Genomic DNA, 12,490 nt, shown 5'->3' with positions numbered 1-12,490 from the left:
AAAATCATTCACTTCAGTGAATTCATAGATTCAAAAGAGCTGAAGGGACACTTCATTCTCACAAATGAGAACTTGGGATTTAGGATTTGCAGAATACTTATGCAAAAATCCAAAACAGAGATTGAAACCTAGTGATACGTGGAAGCTGAATCTGTCCAGCTGATACTGTTTGCTTCTGATTCAAATCTGTAGATTGTTCTTAAATATAACTTCCAGATTCATAATGCATAAAAATATTTCAAGTTCATAAAAATGTGTGTGTATATATATGTATACTTTGTTTAATTCAGCTCTGTTTTCAGGATTTATCTGGTTTAATAATCATAGCATCTAAAAGCCAACTGGCAAATTTGCCTCTTGCTCAGTCTTACACTTATGTTGGGAACACGCTTGGCATTTTTTTAACAGATCCCCTGACTTTTACGAAGAAGTGAAAATTAAGCTGCCAGCAAAACTCACAGAGAAACACCATCTACTGTTCACATTCTATCACATCAGCTGCCAACCAAAACAAGGAGCATCTGTTGAAACCCTCCTAGGGTATTCAGTAAGTTCCATGTGATATATAGGAGTGGGGGTGTGTGGGTGCGTGTATGTGCATGTCTATGTGTATCCCATGCAGACTCTCTGCTTATCAAGAATTTTGTCATTTATTCCTTTTCTGGTTATGGCAATACATCAAAACCAGTGGAACATCTGAGTGTGAATTCATAGAAACTAGGTGCCACCTGAGATGTGTTACATCCTTATCCTATAATTTTACTGTGTTAACTCTCTTTGTACTTAATGAATTCACTTGAACCAACCGAAATATGCAACAGCAACTAAATATTTGCAACAGCAATACTTTATAGCACATAATCTCATTCTGTTAGACTCTATTTATTTCAAAAAAAAAAATTCCCTAAACCATACATAATTACAACTATTACTGTTACCATGTTCATACATGAGGTAACGGCTAATGTAATATTTTTATTTAGGTTTTATTTAGATTTATTTAGGTTTTTATTTAGAATGGCACTTCATTTCTGTTCTAAATTGTCTTTTATCCACATAAAAATTTAAAAACCAGAAATACTCCAAAAGCTAAAATGTAATTCTCTTGCCTTCTTTATCTTCATGTTGAGATTAGAATGTCTTAGGTTAAGAAGTCTCTCTGACCATTTTCTTTATCAAATGGCAATTTTAAATTGAGAGATTTTTATATAAAAGGAAAGAATTGAAGATGATGATGCTTCAGATTTGAAAATGTCCTAGAGCTTTGATCAGCAATTGAAATGTGGAGCCAGACAAGTACTTTCCATGTGTTCTTGCTAGGAAATTTGGGAGGCCATTGTATTTGTGTATTTTTAGTTGTTTGCTTGTTTGTTTCTTTGTTGGCTTTTGGAGTTTTTAAACCACAGTACTGAGAATCCTTTCAAATGGGCTTTTTTTTAATGGACAGTTATAGTCCCAGCAATGTTAGTGGGATTGTTGAGAAATAAATTAGTTCAGGACCAAGATTTGATATAGGTGAGGACTAAATTTTCAAGTTTTTGTTCACCTAAATTCAAAATGTTTCCACCCTGTGATATTCAAATGCCCAGGCTCTTTCAGACTTGAATAAAAAATTAAATGTGTCCAAATATCAATGCAGGGATATGACAAGTCAATCTGGCATGGTGATCACAAGGAAGATGTTCAATTTAAGCCCAGAAAAGCTTTAGCTGTTGATTTGCTTCAATACCAAGAATTGGTGTATTCAAGATACATGAATTTTTAAATCAAAATGCAGATTCCACTAAATCCTTCTGATAGGATTTATTAGAAAAATGTGTGACACACATGAGAAGCTCTGTGTTTGTTTTCTTCAAAAGAGATGGTTTATAAAGCAGTCTTGTACATTTTTCTACAGTAGCTATCAGCTATCTTTGAATTTTAAAATACAAAGAAATTACTGTTGAATGGGTTAGAGCAGAGAAGCTTGGGTCAATATCTCATTTGTTGTTTTGTTGACTATATCTAACAAATTAAATAAATAGGTCTAACCATATATCATTAGGAATATTGCTGTGTTTTCTCTTCATTTGTTTCAGTGGCTGCCAATTCTATTAAATGATCGTCTTCAAACTGGACATTATAGTCTTCCTGTTGCATTGGATAAACTGCCTTTACACTATTCAATCCAGTCTCCTGAGGTAACAAACAAAATTATTAAAAGATAGTATTTTCCTAATGTAGGAGAACAGAATAAGTGTTTTACAAACTAACATTGCTGTCTGCTGGTAAGCAGTGCCTCTTTTTGTTCTTTAGAAGGGGAAAATCTGAAGTAAAGTGTTGTTGTTATTATTGTCACTGGTGTTAATATTTTATATCATTATACTGTTTATTAACAGTGTATGCAAGCAAATTCTTGTAAATTGTCTAATCAGGGACACGTTTGTTTCAAGAGTGTCAAGGCAATAATTCGATTTCTTCCACAGGATAATTTGGGGTTTTTTTCTGTGACTTTGTGGGAGGGGGAGTAGAAATGGAGCAGAAATACATGCCCTCTCAGAAAACATGGCATGTAGGAAACTTGTCTGGGGGTTTAAACTGCACTACATAACCATGGAATGCCTTTGGCAATGCTTTGACTAGGAAATTTTAGCCTTAACAATATCCCATGAGAAGATGTATACTTACATGGTCTGTGCTAGACATCCAGCAGAAATTCTCTAAGTATCCCTGTTCAGTGCATAAGCTTCTGTCCAAAAGTCTGTGAGAATAAGGAGATACTTAGCTGTCATCCTCTGTGTGGCATTAAATTTGTATGTCTAAAATGAAGTGAATAGTGGGAATACACTATAGACCCTCATGTAAGCAGACTTTTTCTTTGAGCATTAATAGGAAGATAATTCCCTTTTTTTTTTTTCCATCACAGAAAATTCCATCTCAGACACCCCCTATAAAGTGGGTTGAAGGACACAAGGGCATTTTCATTGTTGACATTCAAGCGGTGTCATCTGTTCACACCCAGGTAATGCATCAGCAGTAACATACAGCTGTAGTTTCATTTCAAAGAAAATTCAGATGTCCAGGCCAATTTAGCAGGTTTATGAAACTCAGGTGTTTCAGCCCACACAGTTTATAAAAAATTTAGGAGCTATGGAAATAATCTGATATCCTCCGTGAATGAAATCCTTTGGTGAAATTAAATCTGTTAGGGAAGTGAACAAATGAGCACTCCTGGCAGCAAGTCACATGGAGCAATAGGGAGCCTGGTGTCCTCTCAGCTCAGCAGGGCTCAGCTCAGGCTCAGCTCAGCTCAGCTCAGGCTGTGATTGAAAGGTGCTGGCAGGGCACAGTCCCAGTTTCTGCAGTCAGCATCTTCTGTTCTTCAAGGCTAGTTCAGACAGTGTGTCCACTGAGCTAGCCAAGTGAACTAGTCCACTGAACTGTCCAAAGACATAACACCTTCCTGCCCCATTGACATGTTATACACCACCAGTATGTGTTAAGCAGCTCACTTGTCAATGCCATGCGCTTTGGGGACACAAGCTTAGTGCTGGGTGAGACCTCAATGATTCCCATAATTTAAATGCCATAGGAAATTTGATCTTTGCCCATCTTACTGAGATGCCGGTTTGAGGCAGATCAGCTTTGTTTTGTTTCTGTTGTTTTTCAGTGGCTCTTATCCCTTATCCCATTCTAGTTAAGCCTGGTAAATATGTCCTAACAGCTGAAGGCCCTGTGTTTGAAGCAGGTCCATCACCCCTTTGCAGCATGTTTTTTAAATACAAGTAGGGCATACTCATATGGCACATAACTTGTAGGTAGCTGGAACTCAGGTGTGAGTGGCAGATGGACTATAATGTGACAGAGTTTTATCAGATAGAAGGAAAAGTATTTTCATTAAATGAAGCAATCAGTTTAGTGAGGGCAATAACTTTCCTGCCTTTAAGCTGATCTCACCACAGTCTGAATTTGAACCAAATGGATAGGAGCAAACAAAGCACTGTGACAGCTGCTTTACAAGTTGATCACTCAGAGCAGCCACTACTGAAAGCCAGAAGGGCAAAAATCTTTCCTTTCATCCCATGAGGTAATACGATCAGGCTTTTCTTAGCTAGTGCTAGCCTGAAATATATCAACTTTATTAACTGTGAGTGCACTGTATTTGCAGGACAACCATCTGGAGAAGTTCTTCACCTTGTGCCATTCTCTGGAAAGCCAAGTGACATTCCCCTTTCGAGTGATGGATCAGAAGATTACAGAGGCTTCACTGGAGCATGAATTGAAACTCAGCATTATCTGTTTGAATTCTTCACGCCTTGAACCTCTTGTCTTATTTTTGCATTTGGTACTAGATAAACTTTTCCAGCTGGCTGTACAGCCAATGGTCATAGCTGGCCAGACAGGTATTTACTGGTTCATGGCCTTCAAGTGCTTTGCAAGCAACTTTGATATGTGGGGGAAATGGTTGCTGAAATATTCAGGCTTGGATTTATTATTTAGGGTAGCACCCTTTAGAAAGAGTTGTGCTGCTCAAGACAGAGTCTCAGTGCACAATTTAATCAGGCTTAACAGAGTTTCTACCTTTTGTCCTTTCCCCCTGAACTTAAGACTCTTAGTCTGTGGTTGGAAGATACATTAAACTGTAGTAATTTACTTATCTGAAAATATAGGTCAGAAAGTGGGTTGTGGTTCAGCTTTGTTTGGAATTGAGTTGTTTTGCAAGCAAAACACCAGCAAAACACCAGCAAAATAATTATCTTACAACTGACACTGCTATCTGCATCATATCCTCTGCCCAAAGATCTTTAGACAGAGTTGAGTGAGCACAAAACCAGAGAATACAATAGTGAACACTGGTTTTGTTTTAGTGAGATGCCAGTTGCCCGTAACATATGTTAAGTCTGGAAGAATGGCATACTTGCATACAGTGGTGTGGGTAATTTCCTATCTCATTCAGATAATTAACATCTGTCATCCACTACAATATTTCTGCTAAAGCCTGCTAGCTTGTATTTGTCTGTCAGCTGGAGAGTAATGAGTCTTAGTATTCTGCAAGAAGATAGTTCATAGGAATTATGTGAAGGCTGCTAGAAATGTAATTAACAGCTACATTAAAGTCTGCTTTTATGTAGCACAAAGTGACAGAATACCAGTGATTCGATTGAAAGTCAGTGGGTCTGCTAAAGAGTGTTTTTTGGCCTATGTAGACTTTGGTCTGGTCAGGCATAGCAATTGCTGTCTAAAACCCTGAATTTGTTATTTGTTAAGGATTGAATTGAACCTTGCAAGATTAGTTGTTGATACTACGAATGCTCTCATTTAATTATGTTATACGCTTCAGTGCTAACTCTAAGTCTTGCCTTTGCTTCACAGCCAACTTCTCACAGTTTGCCTTTGAGTCTGTGGTTGCAATAGTGAATAGTCTCCACAACAGCAAAGAGCTGAGCAAGGATCAGCATGGAAGGAACTGCCTCCTGGCATCTTATGTGTACTATGTATTTCGTCTGCCAGACCCACAAAGAGAAGTGGTCAAACCAGGTATTGTTGGTGCAAGGGTTGCAGAAGTATTTTTTTTATTGATACATGCTGTTCAGCATGGTGCTTTTGAGAGAAGGATTTAAGGCACTGACCTGTAAGACAGCAAACACAACTTCTCAGACCCAGACTGTGTACCATTTAAGCACTACACTGTTCTGATATACTATTTTTCTCAGAGGTAGGTCATGAATATCAGCACTGCAAAGAGCAAAATAGATTTGCCCTCATAATCTCCAGCCCTCAGTTATTAATTTAAGACGAAGGGTTGAGGTGAGAGGTTTCCACAGCTACAAGCAATGTTGCAGCTTCATGAAGATGAATGCAAGAGAAATTGCCTAAACTTTCCTGAACCTTTTTCTAGAAGAATATTTTCATAAGTTAAAATGGCCTTAAGATATCATTTTTTTACTGACCTGTACATAAATAAATTACTTTCCATGCAAAGTAACCTACTGCCAAGTGGTATAAGGCCAAGCTCACCCAATGTCTCCTTTGCATTAAGGATGTCATTAGAGGATAAAATACAGTATGACCAGCAGGTTTAGACAGGTGATCTTTCTCCTCTTCTCAACCCTGGTGAGGCCATACCTGGAGCACTGTGTTCGTCTCTGAGCACCCCAGTACAAGAGAGACATGAACATGTTGGTCAAAGATGGGCCCAAGGGCCATAAAAATGACAAAAGGGTCTGGAACATCTCTTCAATAAAGAAAGGCTGAGAGAGCTGGGCACTTCAGGCTAGAGAAAAGAAGCCTCAGGGAGGCTCTTCGGTGTACACAAAGAGCTGAAGAGAGAGTGCAAAGAAGACAGCCTGGTTGTTTCCAGTGGCACCCAGTGACAAGATCAGAGACAACGGGCACCACTGAAACAGAGTGAACATGAGGAAACACTTCCTCTGAGGGTGACTGAGTACTGGTACACGTTGGCCAGAGAGGTTGCCCAAACCTCTCACCTTGGTGATAGTAGAAGGCCATCTAGTTGTAGTCCCAGGCAGCTGATTCAAGGTGACCCTGCTTGAGCAGAGGGGTTGGACTAGATGGCCTTCAGTGGGCCCTCCCAATCTCAGCCACTCTGTTATTCTGTTGCAATCATTGTCCTAAACCCTATAGGATTAATTTGATTAATTTGTATAGGCTCAATGATTTACCACAAGCAGCTGTGCTGTGGGAGCTAAAGGTCTGTAGGCCTTTTTCTCTTTTGAGTATTAATTTAAATCCCCCTTGAGGCAAATTTAGACTGATGCTGGGATATGCAAAAATCTGTGAGCTCACATACACTTGGGAATTCTTTGTCCTGGAGAAATAAGCTCTGTGGTGAAACTGAAAACTAGATATCATTTAGTGAAATTCATGATGGCAGTTCTCCCCGTTTCCTTAGATACTTCAAACATGGCATTAAATCATGTGTTGAAGGTGGTATTTTGTGTTTAGGCCTGTGAATATTGTCTTAATCTACAGCAAATTTAAAAGAACTGATGGGAAGAAAGAGCTATTGTAATAGTGGTGATACTTAGGTAGCCCTATTACTCTTTTGGTACTGCTTGTGCAATGACTCTGTTAGCTGTTGACTGGGATAATATCTGTAACTTCTCTTTCAATGCCTGTGTAGATTGTTAATGAAGCAGTTGGTAGTGGGTTTTTCAGGAGCTTTATTCTTTTCAAAATGCTGATGTTATAACACCACTGAGCAAAAACAGCTTGAACCTGATGTTTGTCTCATATATATGTCCTTCAGTCTTAATTCAAGCATCTCACTGTGGCAGGTGGAGGCAGCAGTGCCGTTTCGACAGAATCTCGTTATTACACTTTTGGACGCACTTCCGCAGTGTCTGTTGGAAGTAAACTCCTGCAGAGCCGAGTGATAAGCTGCAGCAATCCTGACATCACTGTTACACAAGCTGCTACTGATGAGGAGGTCAAAAACATCATGTCATCCAAGGTAAGAGAATAAGGTCAAATATATGAAGAATGTTATGGTGCAAAACTTAATAATCTAGATTTTGTCTTAGAGGGTTGGATTTGCTCCTTGTAGATGAACTGTATGTATCACCGGAAGTATATTCTGTTTATCTGATTTGGCATAAATACATGTAAAATCCCATTGCAAAATTCTGATTCAGTGGAGAGCAAGAGGTACCTCTTGTTTGTAGCTTAGACACTTCACAGAGGCATTTGCTTTTTTTGATTTGCCTCACTCTCCTGTTATTCCAGATTTTAACTTCTGTTCACAGCTGGTGACCTGGTCTGGTCCAAGTTGCAGAGTCAGTGCAGCCACAGAGCCACAGACCTTTCTTCCTCTTTTTGTTTGGTGTTATATAGTTTCCTATTAAAAGAAAAAAAAAAAAAAAAAAAAAAAAAGAAAAAAAAAAAAGAAAAAAAAAAAACCCACAAAAAAAACCCCACCACAGTAAGTAGTCAATTATATGACAGCAGCCCCATAGCTTTATATCAACTACAGTGCAGATGCTATGTGCATCATTTGCACCTGAGTCTTTCCAAATACTTCATTCAACCACAGAGTGAAATACAAGCTTCCTCTGCATTCTCAACCACTGCTACATATACCACCAATGGCTTGCAGGACAGAACAGTCGCCAGCATCCTAGAGGAAGGATCTTGTTTCCCTGATTGGCACCAGATGCTTGCTGGTCTACAGCATCCCAGCCCATCTCAGAGCTTTATGAGAATGACTGTGTGTCTGGGGAAACCAAAACCTAGAGTTTGCCACTCAGCTGGAGCTGGGAAGCTATGCCTCTAGCAAAAGCAGGATTTTTTCCCCTGTGCAAAGAGCCTGTTGCTAGTTGCAGCCCTGGCAGAGCTCTACAGTAATACATGTGATGAGGTCTGAACTGTATCCCCCCTTCACTTTTCTTTGAGTGTTATATATGTAAAATATTGCTTCTCAAGCAGGTTATTTTCAGAAATATTTTGAAGTCTTTTCTCTACTGAATGAGCATGTGCCTCTCCATCGAAAATGAATAGGTACTGGTCTTCAGCTAACTAGTAAGATACACAGGCTTTGACAATTTATTTGATTTGTTCATATGTGCATATATATCCATCCATAGCAATTTTTAATAATGTAGATTCGAATTTTATGACTTTTACTCTAATATTCTGTGTCCTAGGGGAAAAAAAAAAGCAAAACAGGGCTCAAGGCATTTTTCCAAATTAATACAAAATTAAAGTGTTTGATATTACAGCTTCATGACATTGAAAAATGTAGAAATTTACAATTGGTTACTGCCGTTTCACTGCTTCTTAAATTGGCATCACTTTTAATGGAAGGAAGAACTTCAAGGGGCTAATTATTTTCGATGTAGAGCCGGGGATAAACATACACCTTTAAAGGGTGAATCGTATCCTCCAAAGTACAGCTGCAATGCTGCCACTGGGCACGCGATGGCAGTGCATTTGCACCCTGCTGCTGCTGCTGTCAGGTGGTCTTCGGACTTGAGTGGGAAGGGGGATGGGAAGAAGGAAACAGAAGAACTGTTTAAATGGATGTGTGTGCTTAGCTAAACAAAAAAAAAAAAAAAAAAAAAAAAAAGGCAAAAAACAAACAAAAAAACCCCACCCAACTGCAGGTGATTTTTTCTCTGATAATTAGATTAAGTTAGTTATGGATTTACTATTATGTATTTCTTCCATGTGCCCCAGCCTGTGGATCACAGCTCCAGTCGGATGTCTTACTACATTGAAGGAACAAATGATATGTCAGGCCTTTGTGCAAGCACAAGACCCTCCAATAAAAAGGTAGGCTATGGGTACACATGAGGGAACTCCTTGCAGAACCTGGAGCATCCTGAGCTAGTGCTGGCAATTAGCACTTCTAAATGTGGAGAGGGGAGCAACAGAACAAAATATCAACCAGTTTTATCAAATAAGGAATTAGTGATGAGATATTGAATGTGTGGGCAAACACTACTCAAACTTTTTTACTTCTGCTCCAGAGTCTTTAGATTCTTTATCCAGGTCAGATTTAGACAAGTAGCAGCCTGTCTAAATCCTCCCTTTGCTCTCTTTCTCAAGGTCTTAGAGCTTCCGTCATTTTCCACTGCTGTTTACCTTTGGATACATGTCTTTACATGTTACAGTAAACTCCATTCAGAAGTATTTGCCTCCTTTTTCTTCTGTAATGAATTATTTTCTTTGTCCCTTTTGTAGCTTTTAGAACCAAGCTTTTTGTAGTCCAGATTTGAATTTCCTAAAAGTTTAGATAGTTGGGTTTATGTGTCTTGTGTTTAGATGTCACTGTAAAAAGTACTGTCTCCAACTAGAAATGTCTGTACAAGGTCTGCTGTGGTTATTGCTCTGTCCTTCTCCTCCACCACAGAGTCAATCTTACTTTTACCTTCTCTCAGAAAAACATGGATGTGCTAAACAAAAATGCTTAGCAGGTAGTGGGAAACATGACTGCTCCCTATCATGTACAGACAATGACCTGAGAATGGTCCAAAGGCATTTCCCTCTTCAGTTACATGCAGTTCTAGATCCACAGAAAAATGGGTGCCAAAGTCTATTTGCCAACAGCATTCACTTTGGTGAAATCTGCCTTCTAATCCTGCAAGAATGCCCATACATCCCCATTTGGCTGCTCACCCTCCAGTATGGAAAAGTTTCCCTCAGGGAAGATGTTGAAAATGAAAGATGAGTTGATTGAAAAGCCATTTTCCAACAGTCTGTGTTTATTATGTAGCATTTCCATGAGGAACTGGCATTGCAGATGGTGGTCAGCACGGGCATGGTGAGAGAATCAGTCTTCAAGTATGCCTGGTTCTTCTTTGAGCTCCTGGTAAGACTCAACAGTGGTATTTTAAAGTTAGTTAATGGTGGCATGTAGTAGGTGCTCCAGGCACAGATGCAGCTGGGTGCTGACCTCTTCAGTTATTCTTCTCTTTGTAAAGGAAAGGTCTCAAATAATGAAAGTGCAAAGAGTACAAAATAAAGTTCCTCGTATTCACCCTCCTTCCGCACTATGGCAGTGATAGCAAAGTTCTGCATGAACTACATGAGCAGTAGTCCACAGCTTGCAAAATACTGAGAGACACTTATCAACCAAGTCCTTCCTTTTTGGTGAATATCTATTCCTATCTTTTCCTTTTTGTTAACAACATGGGAGCAGTGACAAAGTTCCACAAACTCACAGTTCTACAGAGCCCTGCAATGACGCATGTCAGTGGAAAAACTATAATGATTTCCACTATCAGCATGTAAGTAATGCAACATTAGAAATAAGAATTCCACAAATGTCACTCATTGTCTGTCATCATAAAGGACAAAAGTGGCAAGCAGCAGCATTTCAGAAGTCCAGATAAATGGGGTTGCAGGAGGGTGATTATGATTTCAGGTACTGAGAGTATTCATGTATTCACATGAATATGAGCAGTAATCAATATCTGTCTGTATTGGAGCCTTAGACCCTCTGTTGTCATTGTGTAGGATTTATCACAGCAGCTCTGAGAAAATGAGTAATTAAATTCAGGGGAAAGGAAGTAGGAAATCTTACTCTTACAAACAAACTTAAAGCTGTATTTTACCTCCAGTCTGGGCATTTTTTTAGTATTCTTTTTTCTGCTTTGCAGATAAAGAGTATGGCTCAGTATGTTCACAACAAAGAGAAGCAAGATAACCCAAGAAGAAGCCGGTTCTCTGATCGTTTCAAAGATGATATTACTACTATAGTTAGTGTGATTACTTCAGAGATTGCTGCACTTGTAGTCAAACCACCCAAGGTAAGTGGATTAAATAAGCACTGTGGATCCTTGCTACTCATCCTGTGTTACACTGAGCTACATTTAATCTCATTTCAATATCAGTAGTATTGCTAGAATTAGGCAAATATTCTCACATGGACCTTAAGTGAGAGCTGTGGGACTGTAAAAGGCAGCCTTGTGCTCTCTTAGCAGACTGTTTTTGTTCAGCTCAGTTCCTCAGCCTTCTTCACACTGTGGCTGCAGTGTACAAAAAGATAATTCCCTTTCCTATTGACAGGAAAGGCTGGACATCCATTTTCAGTTGTAGTAATTCTTTATGCCATGTTAGCCATCACATCAGACTGCAGCCCCATCAGGACTTCGTTTTATACCCCTTTGCTGTTACCCTCTATCCTGCTGCATTGTGGTTAATTCCTCATTTGAGTTCTCTGTAACAGTGGAATATGCCTTAGGAAGGCAGTGCTCCTCGTGAGTGTTACGAAAGCCAGCCACAAGTGATCTTACCCTTGATCTCTTTAAAGAGACACTGGCCACCTGAAAATTGAAGAACAGAAATAAACCTTAAGTCCCATGAAATTCTTTCTACTTTTAACAAAATGCACTCATACAACAGATTATACAGTTGAAAGAACCACAAACTGTAATTTATATTTTAACATTGCTGCTGTCGGCCTGTATCACTGACACCTCTTTGGACTGGCCAGTAGAAAATGCTAAGGCCACAGAAAGGCACTGAGAGACTGTTCAGTTGTTGTAATCAACTTGTTTTCATGCCCCAGAGCTGCCAAATGCAGCTAGCCCAGTAGAGTGCTCTGAAGCAGGGCAAGGCAGAGCAGCCAGGAGAGCTGGCCTGCCAGGTCACTTTCAAGAAGCTCAGTTTCATAATCCACTTCTTCCAAGTGCTGTTGAAGATCAGAAACCGGGAAAGGGCAACCAGACAAACTGGGGTAGAGAATGACAGAATGGATGGTCACTGTTCACCAAAAGATTGTTCTTGAAGCTCAATCCATTGGTGTGCTTCTGTGATAGCCACATGCAGAGAAATAATTTCCACAGAAATGTTTACCTAAGCCATCAGTGCCTTTTTTTTTAAATACATTGTGAAATAAAAATTCATTACAATAAAAATGCCTTAACAGAAATGTAGGCTTTGCAAATAAATTAGTATGTATGGCTTCCTCACAAGAAGTACATAGGTTTTTGTGGGCTGTTAATTTAATTCTCATTTTGATAGAATGAGCATATAGAACCTGATTGTG

General features: G+C 39.2%; 1 protein-coding gene across 2 annotated transcripts in view; it reads left to right on the top strand.

Moving 5' to 3' along the window:
* The window catches only part of DOCK8 (dedicator of cytokinesis 8), an 89,391-nt gene that overhangs the window by 45,189 nt on the left and 31,712 nt on the right, over nt 1-12,490 (top strand). Inside the window, exons 17-25 of one of the 2 annotated variants that reach the window (XM_054003222.1) lie at nt 409-547; nt 2,079-2,180; nt 2,906-3,001; nt 4,148-4,382; nt 5,353-5,517; nt 7,278-7,453; nt 9,175-9,270; nt 10,214-10,309; nt 11,100-11,249. In XM_054003222.1, coding sequence (XP_053859197.1) covers nt 409-547; nt 2,079-2,180; nt 2,906-3,001; nt 4,148-4,382; nt 5,353-5,517; nt 7,278-7,453; nt 9,175-9,270; nt 10,214-10,309; nt 11,100-11,249 — 1,255 coding nt within the window. The remainder of the gene's footprint in view (nt 1-408; nt 548-2,078; nt 2,181-2,905; nt 3,002-4,147; nt 4,383-5,352; nt 5,518-7,277; nt 7,454-9,174; nt 9,271-10,213; nt 10,310-11,099; nt 11,250-12,490) is intronic. The other variant, XM_054003223.1, reaches the window with a different exon arrangement.

This window comes from Vidua macroura, chromosome Z (genome assembly GCF_024509145.1).
Source record: "Vidua macroura isolate BioBank_ID:100142 chromosome Z, ASM2450914v1, whole genome shotgun sequence".
Lineage (NCBI taxonomy): Eukaryota > Metazoa > Chordata > Aves > Passeriformes > Viduidae > Vidua > Vidua macroura.
The sequence above is the reverse complement of the archived record's forward strand: the minus strand, read 5'-3'. Positions and strand labels throughout refer to the sequence as shown.